At 38.8% G+C, this 26,617-nt stretch overlaps 1 protein-coding gene across 15 annotated transcripts in view; it reads left to right on the forward strand.

The window, feature by feature from the left end:
* bptf (bromodomain PHD finger transcription factor) overlaps window positions 1–26,617 on the forward strand; it is a 170,496-nt gene that overhangs the window by 132,774 nt on the left and 11,105 nt on the right. For 8 of the 15 annotated variants that reach the window (XM_059948291.1, XM_059948297.1, XM_059948299.1 and 5 more), the window contains 10 exons: window positions 3,614–3,765; window positions 4,739–4,874; window positions 6,592–6,827; window positions 8,959–9,184; window positions 9,562–10,142; window positions 11,811–11,896; window positions 14,085–14,310; window positions 18,013–18,260; window positions 20,766–20,939; window positions 23,894–24,086. In XM_059948291.1, coding sequence (XP_059804274.1) covers window positions 3,614–3,765; window positions 4,739–4,874; window positions 6,592–6,827; window positions 8,959–9,184; window positions 9,562–10,142; window positions 11,811–11,896; window positions 14,085–14,310; window positions 18,013–18,260; window positions 20,766–20,939; window positions 23,894–24,086 — 2,258 coding nt within the window. The remainder of the gene's footprint in view (window positions 1–3,613; window positions 3,766–4,738; window positions 4,875–6,591; window positions 6,828–8,958; window positions 9,185–9,561; window positions 10,143–11,810; window positions 11,897–14,084; window positions 14,311–18,012; window positions 18,261–20,765; window positions 20,940–23,893; window positions 24,087–26,617) is intronic. The other 7 variants (XM_059948296.1, XM_059948306.1, XM_059948302.1 and 4 more) reach the window with 5 other exon arrangements.

The raw sequence follows: 26,617 nt of genomic DNA on the forward strand, positions 1-26,617 counted from the left end.
CATTAGAAAGGGTTCAGAGAAGATTCACAAGAATTATTCCAGAAATGAAAGGGTTACCATAAGAGGAATGTCTAGCAACTCTTGGACTGTATTCCCTGGAGTTCAGGAGAATGAGAGGGAATCTCATAGAAACATTCCGAATGTTAAAAGGCCTTGAACAGATTAGATATGTCAAAGTTATTTCCCATGGTTGAGTCCAGAACAAGGGGGCACGACTTCAGAATTGAAGGACGTCCATTAGGAACAGAGATGCAAAGAAATTACTTAATTCAGAGGGTGGCAAATCTGTGGAATTTGTTGCCTCAAGTGGCTGTGGAGGCCAAGTCATCGGGTGCGTTTAAGGCAGAGATAGATGGGTTCTTGATTAGCTAGGGCATCAAAGGGTATGGGGAGAAGGCAGGGCAGTGGGGATGACTGGAAGAATTTGATCAACCCTCGATGGGCCAAATGGCCTACTTCTGCTCCTTTATCTTATGGCTGGAATTTCTGGGAGCAATTTGTTAGGCGCAGTGTAGATACATTCCAAAGTATTAGTATTCTAAAGGCACAGTGATGCAAGTGTCAAAGCTAATATAGAAGCCTAAGTAATGGAGCAAAAATTAATGGGAAGTTAGAGGATTGGGATGCTTTTATAATTGCCCTCTGTTGGTTTCTTTAAAAAAGTCAAAGAAGGAAAGGATGGAATACAAAGTTAAACTATCCAATAATACTAGAGGATACAAAATATTTCTTCAGATATAGAAGGAGTAAAAGGGAGGTGAAAGTAGGTATTGGACGGCTGGAAAATGACGTTGGAGAGGTAGAAATGGAGCAAGGAAATAGCGGATGAGCTGAAGTATTATGCATCAGTCTTCACTGTGGAAGACACTAGCGTGGAGTCGGAGGAACTGAGTGAAGTTGCCATTACTAGAGAGAATGTGCTTGGGAAACTGTAAGGTCTGAAGGTGGATAAATCACCAGCACCAGATGGTCTGTACCACAAGGTTCTGAAAGAGATTGTGGAAACATTGAACGATCTTTCAAGAATCAATACATTCTGGCATGGTACTGGAAGACTGGAAAATTGCAAATGCCACTGTTCAAGAGGGGAGAGAGACAGAAGAAAGGAATTTGTAGGCCATTTAGTCTGACCTCAGTGGTTGGGAAGATGTTGGAGTCAATGGCTGAGGATGTGGTTTCGGGGTACTTGAAGGTACATGATAAAATAGGCTAAAATCAGCATGGCTTTCTTGCCTGACAAACCTGTTGAAATTCTTTGAAGAAATAATAGGTAAAGGAGAATCGGTGAATGCTAGATTTTCCAAAGACCTTTGATAACGTGCCACATATAAGGTTGCTTAACAAGCCTGGAGCTCATGGTATTTCAAGAAAGATACTAACATGGATAAAGCATTGGCTAATTGGCAAGAAGCAAAGAGTGATAATAAAGGGTCCTTTTCTGGTTAGCTGCAGGTGACTAGTGGAGTTCCACAGTAATCAGAGTTGGGATTGCTTCTTTTTGTGTTACATGTTAATGATTTGGATGACAGAACTGATGGCTTAATGGCAAAGTTTGTGGATGATATGAAGACAGATGGAAGGGCAGGTACTGTTGAGGAAGCAGAGTGGCTGCAGAAGAACTTAGACCAGGAATTCCTAACCTTTTTTATGCCTTGGACCATGGACCTTGGGGTTAGGAACCCCTGGACTTAGATTAGAAGAATGGACAAAGAAATGCCAGATGGAATACAGTGTCAGGAAGTGTATGGATATGCACTTTGGTAGAAGAAATAAAAACATAGACTGTTTTCTCAATGAAGAGAAAATTCAAAAACCTGAGACATGAGGGTCTTGGGAATCCTTGATTCACCAAAGGTTAATTTGCTGCAGGTTGAGTCAGTGGTGAGGAATGCAAATGCAATGTTAACATTTATATTGAGAGGACCAGAATATAAAAGCAAGAATGTAATTTTGAGGCTTTATAAGACACTTGGAGTATCGCGAGCAGTTTTGGGCCTCTTATCTAAGAAAGGATGTGCTGACATTGAGAGGGAATGAAGGTTTCTAGGAATTAAAAGGTTTCCATATGAGGGCTGATAGATAGCTGTGGGCCTGTACTCACTGGTATTAAGAAGATTGAGAGGATTCTCTTTGAACCTATTGAATGTTGAAAGGCCTTGATAGAGTGGAGATGGAGAGGATGTTTCTTATAGTGGGGGAATGTTGGGCCAGAGCACACCATCTCAGAATAGAGGGATGTCTATTTAGAACGGAAATGAGAAGGAATTTTTTTACCAGTGAGTGGTATATCTGTCTTTGCCATAGGAAATGTGGAGGTCAAGTCATTGGGAGGTTGATAGGTTCTTGACTAGTCATGGCATGAAAGAAGAAGCCAGGAGATTGGGGCTGGTGGGAAATGGATGCACCATGATGAAGAGGCAGAGCATTGCTCAATGGGTCAAATAGCCTAATTTGTTCTATATCATATGGCCTCATAGTCTTATAATAAAGGACACATTTCAACTTTTTAAAAAAAGGCTTTGCAAGAAGGTTCCTTTTCTCCCCAGCTCAGAAATGTGCTAACTCTTGGAACATGTTGTTTTGCATTTGAAGAGCTGTTTTGTCTGTATCTTTGAAGGTGACAGCAAAACTTTGTGTGATCAAATGTTTTCCAGCTGTCAGTGGTGACATTTGTTATTCCAAGTTGTTATTATTTTTAAAAATACAAAAAATTACCTACTCTGTTCTGTGTGGATACAGCAAAGTAGAAAAAAATAATTTTCTTTCAGATTCTGCACTCAAACCAACACAAGTTGTGAATAGGAAATGGAATTTAGTAATGGAATGTCCAGCTAGCACCTCAATACAAATGTCCTATCATCACTAATTATTATGCTGACAAACTTAGTGTCATCAGAAATTTCAGCTTTTTATTCATTTATCCAGTACATAAATTGCAGTAAGTGTTGGCTCCAATTCCATGCAGTGTTGATTTTTGCCAGTCTTTCTTTTGTGCAACACAAGTAAATGACTTCTCTCCATAAATAAAATCTACAACTGCTTTCTTATTCAACTTGATGACATCCTTGTAAAATTCAGCTATTTGCTACAGCTGACTTTGCATAAATCCATAACATTCAAAATGTTGGAAATACTCAGGCAATTCATGATGAGAAAAACAGTTAATATTTCAGATCATTGATCTGTCATCAAAAGGATTTTATAATCCTCCTTGTCTCCCTCTGATCAGGTGATACTTTACCCTTGTCTCTGCCTTGCTCTAATGCTGTTATATTTTTATACACATTTTATTCCATATCCATACTTTAATCTCTATCTTTATTTGTTATAGAATTCTTTGTACACAATTGTTGATTTCCTATTACATGTAATGTATATGGTGAATGAAGTTGATCCTTGATTGTATTTGTTCAAGCACTCACTCTGTCCATAATAGTTTATAATAACTACATCACAACATTCATTGGACACAAGATCTATCAACATCATTTTTCATGTTATTTCTTTGCTCTGTAACAGATTGGAAGTGTTTTAATGATTTACTCTTGTCCAATGATTAGGCAGTGAATTGAAGTGGGCGAACAATGAGTTTTCCCTCCTTTTACTTTTACAGGAGTTGTTCAGGTGCAGCAGAAAGTTTTGGGAATCATTCCATCAGGCACTACTACAAGCCAGCAAACCTTTACTTCATTCCAACCAAGAACAGCCACAGTAACTCTACGACAGAATGCACCAGGTACAACGACATCAACTCAGCAGGTACAGGTACTTACTATTCTATTCCTAATAACCGTATAAATCTTTGTAGCTCTGGTGGATGCTCTTTTGGCATAGCTGCACCGACGTTTCACCTGCAAAGTATGTACAAGCTGAATTCACAGTGAGTGAAGGGAATTGGAAGGCACTCAATCAAAAAAACCCCAAAAATGATACCCTCCTACCTACACAATGTCCATGTCCCTCCATCTTTGTTGTATTCACATGTCATTTTCATGATATCCTGGAACTTTGACAAAAAAAATCTTTTAACCAGACATGAGGGGAGAAATAAATACTGTCTTTGCCCATGATATCTGTTTCTTGTAAATGAAAAGCAGTCAGGCATGTTGGACCAAATGGCTGTAGAATTGTTCTTTGGCTAAGCACATTTCAGCAACTGGCAACAAAGTTAACATGGATACCCAAATAATTAAAGATTTTTCTCGTGTCCTATTACATGGTCTGTTTGGAGGTCCTTGGACAATTTCAATTTTGCTCAGTTTCACAGGTCAATACATTCTGTTCATCAAATAATTATTTGATATTTTTTGATATCAAACTTTGGGGTTGGTTAGTAAAACCAAATTTTCAAACTCCAAGGGGTTTTAATGTAGCGTAGTTAGCGTAATGCAATTGCAACACCTGTGACCCAGGTTAGTTCTGACATCATCGGCAAGGAGTTTGTACGTTCTCCTTCCACCAAGTGCTCCGGTTTCCTCTCATATTCTAAAGACGTGCGGTTTAGTAGGTTAATTGGTCGTGTGGGTGTAATGCCTGTTACCATGATGTATCTCTGAATAATACAATGAAAATACTAAATTAATTCATTTCTTTTGCATTGGATCAGAGCTGTCTGGTTTTGATGAATTTGATAATGTTGAGATACAGCTCCATATATTCAGAAGGCATTTTGTTATCTCTAATGTGCAGAATGTGGATTGCTGTTTCATAATTAATATTGTTTAATGTTTAATGCCAGGTTCTCACAACAGGAGGAACAACACAGATACGCCCTGGCGTTACAGTAATAAGGGCACCTTTTCAGCAGACAGCAGCAATTGGGAAAACTATAATACGAACACCTTTGATGGTACAACAAGGTATACTTCCAGCCAGTAGGTTCCCCTTTTATATTTCCCTTAAAGGTAGTCATCTGATGCATCAACCACTCCATCTGTGCTTCCCATCTGTTATGCAGGCCAGGTCACATTTCTTTTCATTTCACAATAAAAATGTACAGTAAATCAGTATATATCTTTCTCTCCATTCATTGTGCTAGCATTTCAATACATTCTCTTACAGTGTGTCAAATGCCACTTGTGTTTCTTCCCTAAACAATGAACCCATGCAGCATGTGAGAAGCTGTTAGTGAAGGCTGGTTCCCTTCCTGTTTTGTGACAGCAGGGACCTGAATTGTGATCCTTGCCCCATATTGTTAAGTGATTGCTGTACTGAGCTTAGTACATCTTATGTACTACTGCACCCTGGAATATGTCATTTAGTAACATTTGCTTGTGGACATTTCTGCATCATTGGCATCTTCGATTTTATGCAGTTATTTGATACTGGTTTATTATTGTCACATGTACCAATATATAGTGAAAAGTTTTTCTTGCATACTATTTATACAGATCAAATCATTACACTGTTGAGCTAGAATAAGGTAAAACAATAACAATGCCAAAAAGCTATCGAAAGAGTGCAGTGCAGGTATTGATAAAGTGCAACGTAGATCATAACGAGGTAGATTATGAGACCAAGGGACAATCTTACTGTACGTGAGGCCCGTTCAGAATCAGTTAAGTGGGATATAAGTTGTCCCTGAGCCTGTTGGTACAGGCTTTTAGCTGCTTTATTGTATGTTTGAAGGGAAGGGAGATAAGAGGCAATGTCAGGGGTAGTTACAAATCTTTCGTTATGTTGGCTGCTTTACTGAGACAGCAAGAAGTATAGACGGAGTCCATAGAGTGGAGGCTGGTTTCTGTAATGTGCTCAACTGTGTCCACAACTCTACAGTTTCTTGCAGTCACCAATAGAGTAGTTGTCATAGCAACCGTTATGCATCCAGACTTGCAGCATTGTTGCTGTCCTGTCCCCCTGAAGATGGATAAATCTGCTGCTTGAAATGTTGGAGTCAGGATGAGAATAAATGAAAATAAATATTTTAAACGTAAACATTAGTCTTGAACAAAATAAAACAAGGAGTTAAAGTTCATAAACAGTGCAATGAGTGCACAAATATATATTGTATATCCAACATATGAAATAAATCTGAAGCAAAATGAACCTCAATTTCTCTTTGCAAAAAGTGGCCAATACGCTTCAAAGACAATTATGCTCTCATGAGCTTAACACAAGCATGGGATTCCTCCAAGTTAGCACAACATTTTACAGTGCTAGTGAACATTCATCATTCAATTCCCACTACTGTCTGTAAGGAGTTTGTAGTTCTCCACATGACCACGTGGGTTTCCTCTAGGTGCTTTGGTTTCCTCCCACATTCCAAAGATGTACTTTAAGAGTTTGTGAGTTGTGGGCATATCTTTGTTGGTGACAAAAGTGCAGCACCATTTGCAAGCTATCCCCAGCAGATTCCTTAGACTGTGTTAGTCATTGACACAAACAAAGCACTTCACAATATGTTTCAATGTACATGTGACAAATACAGCTCACCTTCTAATCTTTTTACTTGATTAATCTCCTCTTCTTCCATAATAAGATGTGATATGTTGGTTTACTGGGCATATCAAGGTTAGGTATTGCACTTAAATTCAAAGATGAATTGGATTTGATAAGGTCTAGCCTTACAATATCCTTCTACTTGTATTCCAGCTCAAAACCAACAAGTAGTCACCCAGATTATTCGTGGACAGGCTGTAACAACAGTGCCAAGTACAAGCAACTTGGTTCAAAGTTCCACCCAGAAGATGGTTACTGCTCCAAGCACGCCTATGCAGCCTGTCCAAAGTCGACCTGCCACACCACAAGGCCAACAGCCAACCCAAAGGCCACAGCAGGGACAGGTCCGGTTAACAATGGCACAGCTCACTCAGCTCACACAAGGGCAGGTAAGAATTGAGGTAAATTGCTAGGAAAATGACTTAGAACAGTTAGAAATGTGTTTCAGTTCTAAACTATCAATCCTTAAATCAAGTAGGTAAAGTAACTGATCTAAATTTTCTGTGTGAAAGAGAAATTTGGAAATTAATTTGAAGCTGCTCCACCCAGTAGTAGCCAATCTATCTCATTTGCTCAAAAACAGGTGGGCAATAGTAATGAGGATATTTGGACATTTTCAGATGCAGTACATTAGGCGCATTAGAGAAATTCTTAGGCATATAGGTGATCGAAAATGGAAGATCATGTAGGAGGGAATGGTTAGATTGATCTTAGAGCAGGTTAAACTAGGTATCAACTCATGTATTTGAATAAAATACAGAACAAATTGGAACGCTACCAATACTTCTGCAGTGCTCTAAAACTATGTATTAGTTCAGAAGAGGTATCAACAGAGGAAGTCATCCCATGTATCTGAGTGTTCTTTTGAACAAAATCAGTACATATAGTGGACTGCTTTCAATGATTACATCCTCCAAATCTTCATTTTCATTGTAACATTCAAGATGATAGCTGATAACTTAAAAATTCATACTTCCTAACTTGTTGAAGTAGTGAAATTGTTTAATGTTCACTCCTGGCCATTCTTGGCATCTGCTTGAAATAGCAGTGAGCAAATCATTTCTGAATTGTCTTGCTGCTTATTACTTGCCGACAGTCAGTGACGAAAATCTTTGTTATTTAAACACACAAGCACACAAATAACGTTATTTAGAAACTGTTTGCTCTAAACACGGTGTAGTGTTTTAATAGCCACTTGGGCATGCATATGACTGATGCTAATTGCAAACTGTTCGGCAACAGTCTCCTGCCCCAGTTTAGCAGTATGGTGTTCCAAATGAATGAAAGAAAGGAGTCCCAGCTATTTTCTCAATTTGATTTTATTCTTTTAGAGTTGTCCCAAATAAACAGCTGCCCTGGTTACCCAGTGGCCTAATTAACTGGAATCCATTGCACTAGCTTAGTGGGGACAGTCCAAAATAGATTCACTAGTCTAATGTCTGGATTAGAAGATTGTTCTATCAGATAAAGAAATAAAATCTATGTTATTTGAAGTTGAGGAATCTCAGTGAAACATCTGAACTCCATTGGAGAATGACAGTGTCGATGTTAGAAACCTTAAGATGATTTGGTTTTGTGATCAGGATACTGAGGCAGGAGGAGATATCTTCTCATAGGGAGTGCTGAATCTCTGGAATTCTCTACCCCAGAAGGCTATGGGGGCTTGATGATGGAGAGTATTTGAAGAGGACATGGATACATTCACGGAAGATAAGGGGGATCAAGGGTTTTGGGGAACTGGTGCTGGGGAGCAACCTGGGTCAAATTGTGTTGAATGGTAGGGCAAGCTAGCAGGGTCGAGCAGCCTACTCTTGCATCTATTTAATGAGCTTATGTTCACCCATTTGGTAATGGTGTGGTTTTATTGACTGGATTTGGAGAGTTTTATCCAACAGTTATAATCCAAGCTATGTAGTTAACTACTTACTATATGGTCCACTCAGTTTTGAGTATTTGAACAGCAGATCTTTCACCAACAATACCAAAGTAGGCAACCCAAACATTGTTACATTGATTATGGGAGTTTGCTGTGCACAAATTGAATACCTTATTTTCATTATTGCGGTAATGATGTGCTTCAAGAATATTGGTGTCCTGAAAGGGATATGAAAAGGACAGTACAAATGTCAGTATTAAGTAGCATGTGTCCATAAGACATAGAAGTAGAATTAGGCCATTCAGCCCTTTGAGTCTGTTCCGCCTTTCCATCAAGGTTGATTTATTAGCCCTTTCAATGTCATTATCCTGCCTTCTCCCCATAACTTTTGATGCCCAAAAGTCCAAACTTTTGAATCAAGAAGCCATCAATCTATACTTTAAATATACCCAGTGACTTGGCCTCCACAACCCTTTGTGTTCTATTACTATTCTAATTTATTCTTACATTGAAATTACTTTTGTATTGTTGGTTACTAGCTCTTCCTACATCACTTCTGGGAGGAGCATTAGCAGGATAATCTGTTAAAATATAGATACATTACAAAGCTCTTCTAATTGGTAATTATGCTGCTGATGTTGCAGAGTGGAGGTCAGGGACTGACTGTGGTTATTCAAGGGCAGGGGCAAACAACTGGACAGCTTCAACTTATCCCACAAGGTGTATCAGTTATACCTGGGCCAGGACAGCAGTTGATGCAGGCTGCTATGCCAAGTGGAACAATTCAGAGATTCCTCTTCACGCCATTAACAACAGTGACAGCATCAGTTGCTGCAACTACAGCGGCCACTACGACAACAATAGCACCAGGTAAGATCTTTATGACAGTATCAGGTATTTTAACTTTTTCACCTAATGAACTCTTATGGAATTAGTTCTGGAAAAGTCATTTCCTGACTGCCTTTCTGGAAGTACAGATTTTTTCATATGCTTACAATGCATTTGGTGAATGTCATCACCAGAATATTGCTGTAAAATTACCCTATCATTGCCTTGTGCACAAAAAGTGTGTATATTATTGAATATTTCATTCGCTAAGCAATTAACCTCTAAGTCATTGTACCGATGATATTGGAATTTATCATAATAGGCACATTTTCTATTTTGCATCGATTACCTATTAATTATTTTCTGTATTGTACTTATACATTTATGAGATGCTGCATATATTTGATCTTGTTCTATAGCTTCAGTGGAACCAAAACCTGTGCAGACTACTGTACAACAAACACAGTCTCCAGTTCAGTCACCTCCTCAGCCTCCGCCACCTTCTCCAGTTCAGACACCAGCTGCCTCCCAACCACCGTCCTCTGTACAACCTGTCCAAACGCAGCCAGCACAAGGCCAGCCAACTGAAAAGATCCAAGCTCAGCCGCAAACCCAGGTTCCTTCAGCACAGACTGTACAGTCCCCGCCTCCGCCCCAGCAACCTCAGCTCCAGGCTCAGACAATGGCTCCTCCACTTCCACTTCAAACCCAGCTTACGACTCAGGCAGCAGCTGAGACACAGACTCTGCCTCAGGTTTCTCAGGGTGTGGTTCAGCAGCAAGTGAAGCTTCAGGTCCCCGTTCAGATTCAGCAGCCAGGTCTGACCCCAGCCCAGCAAATCCAAAATGTTGTCAGCGTGCAAGCAGCCAGCGTTCAGGAACAGCTCCAGCGAATCCAGCAGATCCGCGAACAGCAACAGCAAAAGAAACAACTGCAGATAGACGCTAAAAGGGAACATTTGCTGCAGACAACAAATCAAAATGAAATTATTCAGAAACAGGTAATAATTGCCATGAGGAATGAAGTTTATTTTCTGCATGATATGTTTTTCTTCTAACTTTTGCATTCTGCCATTTCCTTCATTAATTTGAACCAGTATGTCCTAATTTAAATATGGAATAGTCAGTAACTATTAGGAAGTAATACACACTTTTATAGTACTGTCATAGTATTGGTAGTGTTCTAATTTGTTCTATATTTTATATAATCACATAATCCGTCACTCAGTTAAACAGAAGTTTGTCTTTTTTTTTAAATACCTTTTTAATTGTTTCCATGAAATTTCAGCTAACCAGGGCAACTACTTAATTGGGCCAAAAGGTATTGGTCCTGATGTGTACCAATTAACCAGAATCCGCTGTATCATGTGGCAGCAACAGTGCATAAAAACATGCAGACCTAGTCAAGAGGTTCAGTTGTTGTTCAGACCAAACATCAGAATGGGGATGAAATGTGATCCAAGTGTCTGTGGAATGATTGTTGGTGTCAGATGGGATGGTTTGAGTATTTCAGAAGGTAACCACTGAGTATTAGGTACAGACTCCTAATAAAGTGGGCCTGAGTTTAGGTTCTTCTGGGGAACTGGATTGTATATTGATCAGTTAAAAATAGTATTAGTCAAATGACACTGCTTTTTAGGAGCACTTGAAGTGCAAATGATTTTTATGTAGTTCTTAAATTGAATCATTGCAGTATATAAATTTTGTACTCCATGCACCTCCTTCAGTAATCTGATCCAAAATAACTACCTCAGGTAACCTGCTGGCATTGATGGTTACTGAAGTCAACAGTGATCACCCTCCTAAGGATGTCAAACCACATCTATGGAGGGGAGTAAATTGGTGTTTCTGCCTGAGATCTCTCAGGGCCTGTTAAAGGGTCTCAGCCTGAAACATCAACTGTTTACTCCCTTCCGTAGATGCTGCCTGACTTGCTGAGTTCCTCCAGCATCCTGTGAATATTCAAGATACTCAAGATTTCCAACATCTGCAGATTCTTGTGTTTATGACCATCCTCCTAATCTTACTGTTTGTAGGTTTTCTAAGGAAGTCCTTATTGCTTGTGCTGTTTTAACTTGATAGCCAAGTGACCAGACTCCTTCATTTGAAAGTCGATAAGCTACCTTGCCAGAGCCTCACTTGCTGAGGCCATAAATTTGATCTAACTGCATCAAGTCATTACCTGAAGGCAGTTCTGCTATTAAGCTTCTCTGGAATAACATGCCTGTTGAAATGTTCTGATTAATATGCTGCATTGTACAACTAGTATTTAAGACAGTTATTTTAAAAAAACAGTTGCTCCAGAGTAAGCAAGACGCACATTTCCCCCAAGTAGTTTTTGTCATCCTATTCAGTCATTGGGTGTCAGCTTAATCCTGGCTACTTTCCTCATTTCCCCATACTCTATTTCCAACCTCTATTCCTGTTTACCAAACCTTCTCACTCCATTTTTTCATCCTTCCCTACTGTCACCATCATTTCCCCCACCAACATCCATCCCTCTCCAACTACGATGTGATGCATCAATGATCATCATTAATCAAACGTTTTATCAATGTATTTGTTGCTGCCACACCTCCCCAGTGTTTGCTGATGTAAGACCTTGAACTATTTAGTATTTCATTCAATAATGTTATCTTTCATGTATTAACTGTTTTGTTTCTGTGTAGGTGGTAATGAAACAAAATGCTGTCATAGAGCACTTGAAGGCAAAAAGTAGGATGATGTCACCTGCAGAGCGGGAAGAAAACCAGAGGTATATTTATCTAAATACTATTTAGTAGAATTATGAAAGAGTACATCAATAGAGTTTGTCACTCAGTAAGGTTAATGGTCTCTCTATCAGCAAGAAAGTTATTTTAACAAAAATAACAATATTCTTTAGTTTTCATTTCCTTAAAATGAACCACTTATTTTCTCTCCACTCTGACCTTCCATGCAGTTGAATTGACAAAAACCACTTAACTGGTACTTGATTTAAGTAAATAGTTTGGCGTTCTCTTGTACATAAATACAAAATTTTTAATTGCCGTGAGAAAGCAGTGAAATAAAACAGGATAAAGTAGTTTACCGAAAATAAAATGGCTTATCCTGTACATAAGTCGGACTGCAATGATGCTAAAGGTTTGAAAGAGAAATGGAGAGAAGTGGTGATTTATGAAATCTATGGCTCTAACTTGGTGTTTTAATTGACTGGCTTCTCAATTTAACAAAATGCACCAATGGATTTTTTGACATAATCCTTTGTAATTGCTTGCTATGATTTATAACTTGTTAGCCACCTTTGTCTACCGTTTCTAAGAAGGCATGGTTCCTATTGAAAGATCTTGGTTTTGTTAGCTTGGTTTTATTTAAAACACAAAAATATGTTGTATTTTTCAGTTTACCAGGAATGAATTAAATCTGTGAGTCCATAAAATGTAATTTCGGTCTTGAGTACGTAGTTTTCTCTGTTCCAAACTAGAATGGTTAACTTTTAAGGACTATCTTTGGTATTTGCTTGAAAAACCACTTCCTGAAGCTTTTGTACCATCATTCATTATTCAGAATGTGCCATCACTCTCTAACCCAAATTGGGTACGGCATGCACCCACAAGCAATAATGTAAATTACCACAAAGATTTTTTTTGGGCAATTAATGCAAAAATCAACTCCACTGTGGTATCATGAGATTTCCTTTGCATCTACTTGAGAAGGGAGGCATTGTTTTGGTCTAACATCTGATTTAACCATGGCATCTTCAACATTATAGCTCAGTATTAAAATGGAGTGTTAATTTATGTAGAGTGGGACTTGAGTCAACAGTCTTCTTGACTTTAGCAAGATTACACCAATATCCATGTAAGCTAACTACTGGTAAAGGAAATGTGAAACTAGAAAATATCCATACATTCAGTCATGACCTGTGAACAATAACTTGACATCATGAATGGTCATAGGTTTTCAAGCAATCTATTAGCCTTTTGGGTAGAAATGTGAAGAGATTGAAGGGTACTTCATAAAACAAATCTCTTTTGAGACTGATTATCCAGTGCTTTTCATACCTAAAATAATAATGAGGTAATTTGTGAATATACAATTCACTCCCTTTGAAACAGTATCAATTCCAACCAGTTTCTTTTACGATGATCTGTTCTAAAAACTGCTGAGATTTTTAAAAAATATACATTGAAATCGAGAATTTTTCCTAAAATGAGTGGTGTCTAACTTCTCCATTGGCAATACAGTTTTCCTTTAGATTCAGTATACATATTCTTTCATATCTTGCTGATCAAGAGGTCACCTTGTATGATGTAGTAATAAATATTTCCAGTTGCTATACAAGGACTATTCATTCTCCCATCTTAAGAAACATCTTATCCCTGCTTGCTGAATCCTCAAATAACACAAAGATTGTCAAAAGCAGCTTGAGAAATCACGGGTATAAATGACATGTACTCCTAATTACCTTCAAGATCTTAAATTGGCCAATTAATATTTAAGTAACTTATTCCAGTTCTTATGAAGGTAAGAAATTGGAGTTGCTTGGATTCATGTGAATTACACTAACAAACTGAAGATTGGTAGTGATTTATTCCCACCTGGATGATAATTGTTGATAAAAGTCCTACACACAATAGTCACCTAATGTTCTTGGCTTCTTGGAGAAAAGTTGTAAGTTGATTGGGGGGGGCAGTGGGGGAGATTGCAGAAAACAATATTAAATGCTTTCACTACAGTGGTATGTCTGAAGAGGGAGCCAATCAACCTATGATTTTGGCAATAAATATTGATGCAAGTACTGTTTCCAATAAACTTCATCTTTTAACGGTTTGTGTTGAAGGAAGAGATTTATTAATGGAAATTGTTTCTGTGCTTTACAATTCCCTATAAAATGTTTGATGGAGATTTAACAGATCACTGATAAGTGCATTAGTGATTTATTTTCTTCTTGTTGGGTCCAGAATGATTGTGTGTAATCAGGTCATGAAGTATATTCTGGATAAAATTGATAAAGAAGAAAAGCAAGCAGCAAAGAAGAGAAAACGGGATGAAAATGTGGAGCAAAAGCGCAGTAAACAGAACGCCACCAAGCTATCAGCACTGTTGTTCAAACACAAAGAGCAATTGAAAGCTGAGATCCTTAAGAAAAGGGCATTATTGGACAAAGAACTTCAAATTGAGGTCCAGGTATGTGACCATTACCCTTCTTTGTCTTAGAAACAGATTTCCATCTCTTTTGCACATAACATTTTACATAAAATAAAATCCTGTACACAACAGTGAAATGTTTATGATGAAGGTTCATCTTTTACCCCACAAGACATAGGGGCATAATTAGGCCATTGAACTCATTGAGTCTGCTCTGTCATTTCATCATTGCTGATTTATTTCCTCTCAACCCCATTCTCCTGTCTTCTCCCTGTAAACTCCTTACTAACCAAGAGCTTTATAAATACCTAAAGCTTTGCCCTCCACAGCCATCAGTGGCAATGAATTCCACAGATTCGCCACCCTCTGGCCTAAGAAATTCCTCCTCATCTCCATGTAGGGTAATGAGGAAGAAGTTTGATTATGCTGGTGTTTTCTGTTTTTTGAAAAGACGTTGTAGTTTCCACTGCTCAAAAATTCTCAAGAATTATATGGCAAGAAATTTTAACATGTAACAGCATAGACAATTTAGCCCACTGTCCTTCCCAGTTCCTTTTGAGAGAGCTATTCAATTCATCCTATGTTTATCTCTTTCTGCCAGTAATGTTAAACTGGTTATTAGCAGGTGTAACAATTCTCCTTATTTACTTGATCAGAACTATAGGTATTATTAATCTCCCTTTAATCTTCTTTAACAAAATTAAATCCATAGTCCTTGAGCCCCAGCTCTGTGACATGCTTCCTAAAATTTGGTACTCAAAACAAGGGTCATTTCTTTGGGATAAGGCCTAATTACTGAAATTTGAAGGATTGGTATAATTTTCTTGCCTTTGACCTTTAGAAGCTTCTATCTGTAAGACCACAAGTCTTTTATTTTACTCTTTGAATAGTTTATCAACTATTCCACCAGCTACAAACCTTTAAAGTAGCATAATTTTAGTTCGTATTGCCTCTTCGCAGTCTTTACAGAATATATTACTTCACACTATTTTGCCTGTTTCACCCAATTTTTCTCAGTCCTCCCTGACGTTTGCCACTATCATCCTTGCTGTTTGAGCTTTATAGAATCACACTTTCTATATCCAACTAATGCCATTAATATTTATTTAAAAGATCAGAGGTTTTGGTACCATATCTTGCAGAATAAGTGTGCATTTCTTTCTAGGTTAAGGAAACACTGCTTTCTTGGTCAGTTTTTGAGTTCAAGTTTATTGTCATTCAACCATACACATATATAGAGTGAAACAAGAAAAAAATTCCCCCGGGACCAAGGTGCAAAACATTGTACATATAATCTATATAGCATATAAAATAATATAAATACTATAATATTAGCAGGTAGATGTACTAGTGCATATGTGACATACAGTTAAATATACAGCAGTATAATGCTACTTGCGCTGTCATAAATAATGTGTACTGGGTGTTAGCAGGGTGTTCAGAAGTCTCACAGTCTGGGGGAAGAAGCTGTTAGCTAGCCTAACAGTCCTTTTTCTTGTACTGTGGTACCTTCTGCCCAATCGTAGGTGGTCAAGAGGTTGTGGGATGGATGGGAGTGGTCCTTGACAATGCTCAGGGCTTGAAACACAGTGCTTCTGGTGTATGTCCTGGATGGTGGGAGGAAGAGGCACCCTGATGATTCTCTCAGCAGTCCTAAGAACATAAGAAATAGTAGCAGGAATAGGCCATCTGGCTCGTCCGCCCTTCATGGCTGATCTGACCATGGACTTATCTCCACCTACCTGCCTTTTCCCCATAACCTTTAATTCCCCTACAATGCAAAAATCTATCCAACCCTTGTCTTAAATATATTTACTGAGGTAGCCTCCGCTGCTTCATTTGACAGAGAATTCCACAGGTTCACCGCTTACTGAGAAAAGCAGTTCCTCCTCATCTCCATCCTGAATCTACTCCCCCAAATCTTGAGGCTATGTCCTCTGGTTCTAGTCTCACCTACCAGTGGAAACAACTTTCCTGCCTCTATCTTATCTATCTCTTTCATAATTCTATATGTTTCTATAAGATCAGCTCTCATTCTTCTGAATTCCAGTGAGTACAGTTCCAGGTGACTCAATCTTTCCTCATTGTCTAACCCTCTCATCTCTGGAATCAACCTGGTGAACCTCTTCTGCACCACCTCCAAAGCCAGTATATCCTCCTTCAAATAGGGAGACCGGAACTGCGCACAGTACTGCAGGTGCGGCCTCACCAGCACCCTATACAGTTGCAGCGTAACCTCCCAGATCTTAAATTCAATCCCTCTAGCAGTGAAGGGCAGCATTCCATTTGCCTTCTTGATAGTTGCTGCATCTGCAAACCAACCTTTTGTGAATCATGCACAAGCACTCCCAAATCCCTCTGCTTAGCAGCATGCTGCATTTTTTTACCACTTAAGTAATAATCTGCTTTCATTTTTCCTTCCAAAGTGGATGACCTCGCATTTACCAACATTGTACTCCATCTACCAGATCCTTGCCCACTCACTTAACCTATCTATCTCTCTGTAGACTCTGCTTCTGCACAATTTGCTTTTCTACTCAATTTAGTATTATCAACAAACTTAGATACACCACACCCAGTCCCCTCTTCCAGATCATTAATGTATATTGTAAACAGTTGCGGGCCCAACACTGACCCCAGCAGCACACCGCTCACCACTGATTGCCAACTAGAGTGACATTAGTCCTCACAATTGGTTGCAGGGCCATACTGTCAGATGGCTGGCAATTACCACACCAGATGGTGATACAGCTATGGAGTTCTTGTTCTGATTATAAAGACAGTGATGACGTTCAAACCAGGTTATGCTTTGAATAATCGTTCCTCCTTTCCTTCGAATGCATGAACTCCAAGGAACATTTTGGCAATGTGATCAAAACCGCATTTAAGTTCATGTATCAGAGGGTGCTGTCACTTCTGCCAAAAACTTATTTCTATTAATGTGGTGAAATGAAACTCAGTCAGCAATGTTAGGTGTGGTTTAGGATTGTTTGGAAGTGAATCCTAGATTACTGAATTTAAAATTTCCCTGATTCGCTGTACAAAACCCTAGTTAGACCACACTTGGAATACTCTATTCAGTTCTGGTCACCTCATTATGGGAAGGATATAGAAGCTTTAGATATGGTGCAGAGGAGTTCCATCAGGATGCTGACTGGGTTAAAGAGTATGTCTTATGAGGATAGTTTGAGTGTGCTTAGGCTTTTCTCTTTGGAGAGAAAGATGAGAGGCAACTTGATAGAGGTGTACAAGACGATAGGAGGCATAGATCGAGTGGATAGCCTGAGACATTTTACCAGGGTGGAAATGGCTAATACCAGGGGTCATAATTTTCAAGTGGTTGGAGGAAAGTGTAGAGGGATGTTAGAGGTAGGTATTTTACACAGAGTGGTACGTATGTAGAATGCGCTGCCATGGATGGTGGCAGATACATTGGGGCATTTAGGTACATAGATGTTGGAAAAAATGGATGACTATGTAGGAAGGAAGGATAAGATTGATCTTTGAGTAAATTAAATGGTCAGCACAGCATCATGAACCAAAGGGCCTGTGCTGTGCAATAAAAACACTGAATTTGAGTGTGCTGACACCAGGTAGTCCTCCTCCGGTGTCTGAGAGGCCTGGAAGTGAAATCCAAAGCTGATGGTGCAGTAGTGTACTGGTTCATACACACATGTTCCTCACCTCTTGACTTTTTTGTGAATTTAATCTCATTGACTGAAATTCTATTCCATTTGATAGGAGGAACTGAGAAAAGATAGGAATAAGTTGAGGAAAGAGAAGGAGAAGGCACAGGCAGCTGCTCTGCACACCGCAGCCCTTGCAAATGCAAATGCAATACAAACCGTGGTGACGCAGAAACGAAAAAGGGAGGAGGAGAAGGAACCTGCAAAGGTGAAGAAGAAGAAGATGATTTCTACTACCTCAAAAGAATCCAAGAAGGACACAAAGCTTTACTGCATCTGCAAGACACCTTATGATGAATCAAAGTATGTAATAGCCAAATGTTTCTTCTGCATATATTTCAAAATTTGAACCAATTACTCTTGGTTATGTAATGGCCTTGTACCACAAAGTTCATGCAGGATTCCAAAAGGATTTGCAAAAGGTCCCTTTGTTTCAACAGATGCATAGAATTAACATGCAAGGTCTCAATCTCCATATTAAGAGAGATAAATATTTGAAAGATTGAGAGATCTAGATTTTTTGGTCAGCTGGTACTGCTGAGGACTTGAGACCAGCATGGATCACTTTGAATGTTAGAACTGGCTTTAGGGTCCATGTGGTCCACTGCTCCTATTTTGCTGTTTAATTGTGTCCTCATTAGGGTGATTCTCGGATGTTTGCTGTTCACATTTTCTAACAAATTTGTGCAGGAAAGCAGTATGGCACGTAGAAAATTCTCTACTGTGGCACTATAATCTGGAAACTTCAAGTTGCATGAGCTGAGTTCTTGGAATTAAAGGAATGATTTATTATAGGGGATAGAGACTGCTGCAGTGTCTTTAAGTGAAGAGTGTTCATATTCATAGAGGAAGGTATTGTCTTATCCTGAGAGAGCAAAGCAATGAAAAATTGTTTTAAAGACAGAATAGTCCAAGTAGTTGCTTCCAGTGCTATAGATTGTAGTTTGTTCTCTCTCTCTAACAGTGTGGCACATGGCAGGAATGTAGCATTGTCAATCAAGGCTGCAGATCCATAACACATTGTCACCACACTTTCTGCATTTTATGATCAAACTAATTTTTCACTACTTAGTCTGCCACAGTGATGATTCGGGGTAGCCTTTGGGTAGGAATGAAATGCTTGTTCCCATTTTAACCAGTGTTATTGTCCAGATCATTTTTGAGATTGTGTACAATCCTTATTTCTTGTAGATAAACCAATATCCTGTTGTTCATTTTGAAACTCAATTTTTGTACAAAAATAAGTTGTTTTTGTGTTGGTTCTAACTTAAACATTTTTTTCAACCCCTGTTGTAAAGAATAATGAATGCTTAATAATCATGTTAATAGAATGGGTGTTGGACTGTACTAAAATTAATATTATCTGCAATCCTGTACAATTATTCATTGATATATGATTGTTCCTCTTCTCTATCCTACCTCAGTGTCAAAATGTAATAAGTCGCCCTTTATTCCCAGGAATAAAGTGTGGTATTTTCCTACAATTACAGGGAAAACTACTCTTAACTGTTCTATTTTCCAAGTTATTTCATCAGTTCTGCAAGAACAGCTCAGTAGCCATTCTTACTCTGAAGAAAAATTAGACTTTTGACTAGAGAAAGGTCAAAATTGTAGGAATTTGCAAAATAGCCATTTTGTTATTGCATGACATGGTCCTGGGTCACAGTTGCTAGTACAGACTGCCAGATTCAATATTTCATATGACCACAGATCAGAAGATATTGAAGCAGAGTTAGGCCATTTGGCCCATTGCATCTGCCCCACTATTCCATCCTGGCTGATTTATTATCCTTCTTATTTCCATTCTCCTGCCTTCTGGCTTTCTTCAGAATTTATTTTTTAAGTTTGCTTTGGTTTTGATTCTGAAAAACATGATGCAATGTCACCTCCATATTTTGGTTGTGATCAGTAGGTCTGACCTAAATTAAATGCTAGTGATCTCTGTTGCATCATTATGAAGGCAGAAGGAAGGAGAAATTTTCTTTGTCATTACTCAACACTCCTGGCCTGCAGGACGAGGAATATTCATTCCTCAGGGAAAATGTCCATCAGCAAAACACACAACTTCAAATATAAAATCAAAGGAGTACCATATCTCGTATTCTGACTAATCCAGTGTGATCAGGTGGTCTGCTGTCTGGGAACTTTGCCATAATGAAATACCATGTACTTTCACTAAAATTTAGTTTACATTAAAGGGAGTTCTGTTTTTCTTCTCTATCACAAATGAGAAAAAGGCTCAGTCAGCCTTTTGGACTTCCTGGTAGGCTAACTGGAAACATTGCCATTGGCCAGTATGCTATCTTGGATTGTAGCATTGAACAATCCAACTTACTCCAGTGATTATGTAGGAAATAGGGTAAACATTTTGAAAGTATGAATTGGAACACATTTCTGAAGCTCCATTACCTGTGAATCCATGAATTGTTCCTTCTGTTTTGGTTTTCCTAATTAGTATCATGTCAAGCATCATGATTTCTCGTGTTCCTTGCTGAATTCCCAAGCAAAAATACCCAACAGTTCTGTAGATCATTTATCATTAGCAGTATACAAGTGAGGTCCTTTTTGACTCACTCTCATTTTTGTATCTTTTTCGCTGGGGAGGTTTATAAGGTCACCCTGTCTCACCATGGTTGAGACTGATTTGTTGATACTGTAGGTTAGGATCCTTACCTGCCTGCTCTGACCTAATATATCAGCACGTTAGTATGCCTCACCATCATGTTGCCTCTGCATGATTTTTTTTTTAAGTTAATGGAAGGGAGAGAGAAGCCTAAACACACTCCAATGTGTGTGTTCGTTTTTCAGGTTCTACATTGGCTGTGATCTCTGTACGAATTGGTATCATGGAGAATGTGTTGGTATCACAGAAAAAGAGGCTAAAAAAATGGATGAGTACATTTGCAATGAGTGTAAACGAGCACAGGAGGGCAGCAGCGAGGAGCTCTACTGTATCTGTAGAACACCATACGACGAATCACAGTAAGCTGAAACACCAACAGAGACTTTATATCGCCCTTTAAATGCTTTCCTATTGAGGGACAGGCATGCACTATTGTCCTTTGTAGATGCCTTTTACCTGCTGTTTGTGATGCAAACTGCATGAAATCATTATTAAACTTGCCTGTACTATATGTTACTACTCCATTTTTTGATATCTTCCAGTGGTAGTCCATTCACTGTCTGCTTTGCTGGTGTCTTCTCCATTAAATTTGAATGTGTGCAAGTTAATATCCTGCAGTCCCATCTGTTCTGGTTAGGACAACCACATTTAATCCATTTCTTCCCTTCTCCTTTATCTGAAGACATTTGACTCACTGCTGAGATATGCTCCCATTGGTTCTAAGCATTCTCACAAACTGAATAACAAATACTCCAGAATTACAAGCTTCTGTCCATGTTGAGTTATCATGGCAAAGCTAATTCTGTCCTTCTCCAACATCATAGACTTCAGTATCCGTAACGGGTTAAAGCCTTGAAACAAACAGCTGGAGGAACTCAGGCAATAAATATCTGTAAGGGGGAATGGACAGCTGAAGTTTCAGGTTGAAATCCTTCATCTGGACTGAGGCCAAACTAAGCCTTGACAATTTTATCCCTCCAGCTCTCAGCTCAGGAACCTACTTGTCACTAGCTTGGTTGCAAATGGCTAACTCCACAGACTGAAAATGAAGCTAGGAAACTTTGTGATCTGTATGGCTCTTTCATTCCACATCTCGCTGAGTCACTCTTGGAATTGCATTTAATCTTAAATCTGCTTGGGGTTCCTGAAAAATTATTTTACTTCTATGAGTAAAATGAAAAAAATCAGATGATGGATGTGAATTGTATAATAGGGGATTGAAATTTGGCACCTTGAAACCCAGAGAAAATTCTGCAGATCATGATCAGAAGATACTGGAAATGCTCAGCAGGTCAAGTAGCATCAATATTCAGTGAATTCTATTCATTTCTGAAATGCTATAATTATCTCTCCACAAAATCTGATTTTTTTCTTACTATTAAGCTTTTTGGAAGCCTTATGTCTAACATTAAACAATACAATTTTGCAGGTTTCAAGAAGCAGTTTTCTGTTTTGTTAATAGTGAAAACTTTATTATGCTTGAAATATTAACAGTTTGACTTGGATGTTACTGTTTAACAAAGCAGAAAATTGCCTGTAGTGTCTCATAACGTTTGTCCTGGACTGCATTGAATGTTGCTATTCATAGCTTTGCAGTATTGTCTTTGTGCTACCTGTGATGGTGTTTCCTCTTTTGAAATATGAAAATATAATGGGCCAAATATTTTAGTGGCTTAAATCATTCACTACCTATGGCCAGTTTAGAGATTTCTCTGATCCCAAGGCTTGCTCATAATTGTGCTTTGCAATTTTAAAGTTATTGGGAATAATTTATATTTGAAATAATTGCTTTCTTCACTGACTTGCTTGGAACTGGGCCTGTAAAGCAGGAGGGATTACATCTGGGTCAGACTGGAACCAATGTCCCCGCTTGAGGAGATGGAGGAAGAGTGCTGATGCTTTTGAAAAAGGTTGAAACTAGAATAATAACCACGGCAGGATGAACAGGAAGAAAGATGTGATGATAGAAATGAAAGACGGGAAACAACAAAACAAAAGTGGAAAATAAAGAAATTGAGTGCTAGGAACAAATAGGGTCACACCGTAAAACAATGCTAAGACGACTAGTAATGTTAAAAAGACAAACTTGAAGACGTAGTATCTCAAGGATCAACTTTATTCACCACATACATTTATATGTGTTAGGAATTTGGTCAGGCCGTGTAAGATGGTCACGCTCTGTACATTGACAGTTGGTCAGTGTGCAGTGTATTCACAGTAAGATGAATTAACTGTGATTACAGTTATAAATGAATATGATATAGTGGTGATTGCAGAGATTGCTTTAGGATGGCAGGGATGAAAACAGAACAAGAAAGTATTTGGGAAGGGTGAGCAAAAAGGACATGGAGTTGCATCCTTAATAAAAGAAGGTATTGAAGGTGGATATCAGCTGAATTCTTATATGTTCATCATGTTCTTTTTAACCAATGCATTTGGATAGAAATAGAGAACAGATCCTTCTAGACTGGCTGTTATGTAATGAGAAATCTTTGTTGTACAGTATCCCTCGAGGAAGAGCAATTAGTGTATGACAGAATTAAATTTGAGAAATGAGAGAGTTGATATTGATGTGTGATTTCTGAAACTATATAGGAACCAGTATAGATACAAGGGGTGAGTTGCAAAGTCACTTGAGAGTTGAGAGCGTAAAGGTAATGGCAAACATATAAGAAGTTTATGGATGTATTACAGAGATTATTTATTACTGTCTAACATAAAAATAAAACATGAAAGGAGACTCAGCCAAGGCTTAGAAAACTAACTCAGAGACAGTGTTAGATACAAGAAGAGAAATATCAAATGGATAGAAAAAACAGCAAACCTGAGATCTGGGAATAGTTTTAAATTCCAGCCGATGGTGACAAACTGGTTGAAAAGTAGAGTGTGTGAGTGTAACTGCAGTGAAGCTTAAAAACAGGTTGGAAAAGCTTCTCTAGATTTGTGAAGCAAAAAAGATTAATTTTTCACTACTTAGTCTGTCACAGTGATGATTTGGGAACAGGGATTTTTAATGGGAAGCACAAACTATTGGAGAAGTGGATAATGATTAGGGATGGGAATTGTATTGACTCTCTCCAGATTTTGCACTGCCTTTTACAGTGCTGTATAATTTAAGCTAATTCAGCATAGTCTAGTGATTAAACTGTGAGTCTTTTGATCTGCATGGCTGAACTACATTTTACTATAAGTAGTTGGTGTCACCAAGAGAGTATGTTGAAAGAAACTAAATACATAAGCAATGGTACGGTTTGGTGTTGCTGAACTTTACAGTTAATATAATTGTGTTTTTTTTTTCTGTTTAAACCCATAGGTTTTACATCGGCTGTGACCGTTGCCAGAACTGGTATCATGGGCGCTGTGTTGGCATACTTCAGAGTGAGGCTGATCTCATTGATGAGTATGTCTGTCCACAGTGCCAGTCCACGGAGGATGCTATGACTGTGCTCAGCCCTCTTTCCGAAAAAGACTACGAGGGTCTTAGACGGGTGCTGCGCTCATTACAGGTAGGAGACTTACTTAAAAAGAAACTTGCTGTTATAACTGCAAATACAGTCAGTTGTTAACTTTTCTGCTTACTATATCACTCAAAAGCAATACAAGATTGGGGGAGTAGTTTAAGTAAAACACACAAAATGCTGGAGGAACTCAGCAGGTTACGCAGCATCTATGGAGAGAAATAGACAGTTAATATTTCGGGCCAAACCCACCCATTACAACCCTTTTTGGCCTGTAATTTTAACAAACGAGAAAGTCTGCACATGCTGGAAATCCAAGTAACACACAAAATATGCTGGAGGAACTCAGCAGGCCAGGCAACACCTATGGGGGAAAAAAATACAGTTGACATTTCGGGCCAAGACTCTTCAGCAGGACTGGAGAAACAAAGATGAGTAGCTTTAAAGAGTTGGGGGGTGAAGAGAGAAGCACAAGCTGATAGGTGAAACTGAGAAGGAGAGGGATGAAGTAAAGAGCTGGGAGGCTGATCGGTGGAAGATATACAGGGCTGGAGAAGGGGGAGTCCAATAGGTGAGAACAGAAGGCCATGGAAGTAAGAAAAACCTTTTTTTTTCTCCAGTCCTGCCAAATAGTCTCAGCCTGAAATGTCAGCTGTACTTTTTTCCATAGATACTGCCTGGTCTGCTTAGTTTCTCCTGCATGTTTTGTGTTGTTGCCGTAAGATTGACAGTTTGTTCCTTTATATAGATCCTACCTGACCTGCTGAGTTCCTCCAGCACTGTGTGTTACTCTGAATTTCCAGCATCTGCAGTATCTCTGGTATCTATGGGGTGTCAGTTAAGCAGTTTTCCACACTTTAGTCTGTAATATTCTGCAGAAGTCTTTGCAGTCCTTTGCAATAGAGAGTGATGCTGAATCTTCTCTCCTCCTTCCCAATCATTCCAAGTAAAATATACAACTGACAGGATTGTGCATTTCAAGCAAATCAATAAGGATCAATAAGTATATTTAATGTCAAAGAAATGTATACAATATACATTCTGCAATTTTATTTCTTCACAAATATCTGGCTAAACAGAGGAATCCCCCAAAGAATGAATGACAGTTAGACGTTAGAACCACAAAGCCACCCTCCCAGCTTCCCCCTCCCACACAGAAGTAGCAGCAAGGCAATAACTCCACCCCCCCCACAAAAAAAAATCGATGCCCTCCACCGAGCACTCAAGTGTGCAGCAAAGCGTCAATGAAGGCGCAGCCTTTTAGTATCCCAAAGACTACTTGTTCACCCAGTAATTTGACATACCACAGGCTCTCTCTCTCTCTCCCTAATAAGGGAAAAAGAGATGTCCCTGTTTCACAGTGAGAGGAGGGACATAACAGACAACTCACTGATTATGATGTTAAAAGTCTGTTGCGTTGCTTTTTCCAAGCTCTGCACCCAGAGAATTGGCTCTGGAAAGTCTCAAGTCTCTGTGTTCTCCTGTGACAGCTCAGTCAGGGGCACCAGACTTGAGTCATCCTGTTTCTAGAGCCACGAAAATTTGGCACCCTGAAGGCACGCTAGTCTTCCAGGCCACATCCTTGGGATATCAAAAAACGGCCAATCATGAGGCCCAGAGCAGGTCCCATTCCCTCAAAGAACCAAAGAAGGAGTGTAACTTCAGGTCAGGGTCTTCCAAAGATGTAAGTAAAAGAGTCGCCATTTAGCACCATTTGGACTTCGCTCTGCCCTCCTACATGCTAATTGACAGTATTAACCATTGAAAGATTTAAACTAGCTCTCTGCACAAAATGCCTTAGTTAAACATTGATGCAATTTAATACAAGTCCAAAGCAAAACGTTTTATCAGTGACAGTTTTTAAAAATGAACTGTGAAAATTTAAAATTCAGTTGTATTATTCTGTCACCATTTTTTTAATGAAGCAGTTAAATTGTGAATTACAAGTACTGTTTTAAGTTTTTATCTTGTAAAGATGCTATTGTCAATCCACTCTTTTTTCCTGTTGGTTTCTAATTTTGGGTCTATAGTCTAAGAATGTCTCCCTCTCTCAGCTGTGAACCAAAACAATAAAGGAATTATTATCCAGCATCAGTTGAGCATCATTAGTTCAGTAAACTTTTTTTGCAAGAGATGCATAGTAATTTATGCTATTTAATCTTGCAGTGGGAGATCTGAGGCTTGAGTTTAGAGTCAAAAGGAATGCCTAATGAATCACAATTTGCAATCCTATTTGGCTAGACACATTTCTAAAAGCTGAGTATCAAATATGTGTTTGAGGATTGTGCTCAGCCCCTTTAAAAATGGTGCAAGATATTTGGTATTGTCATTCAAGCCTGCGACTCCAAACAGGCAAACCACAGAACCTCCTTCTCAACTTTGGCTGCCTATAGAAATGAGTTTTATTTTATGTTAGCACTACAATAATAAGTAAGCTGTGGTACAAGTCAATGGGTCTACGAAAGACCAATCTCAGTGAAGACCGGTGTCAAATCAAGGCTGTGTCGAAGTTCCAATATTATTCTCAATCTCTCATGTTGGTACCCTTATCTCTAATTAATATCCTGTGAACGCAGAGC

This window comes from Hypanus sabinus, chromosome 23, assembly GCF_030144855.1.
Source record: "Hypanus sabinus isolate sHypSab1 chromosome 23, sHypSab1.hap1, whole genome shotgun sequence".
Taxonomy (NCBI): domain Eukaryota; kingdom Metazoa; phylum Chordata; class Chondrichthyes; order Myliobatiformes; family Dasyatidae; genus Hypanus; species Hypanus sabinus.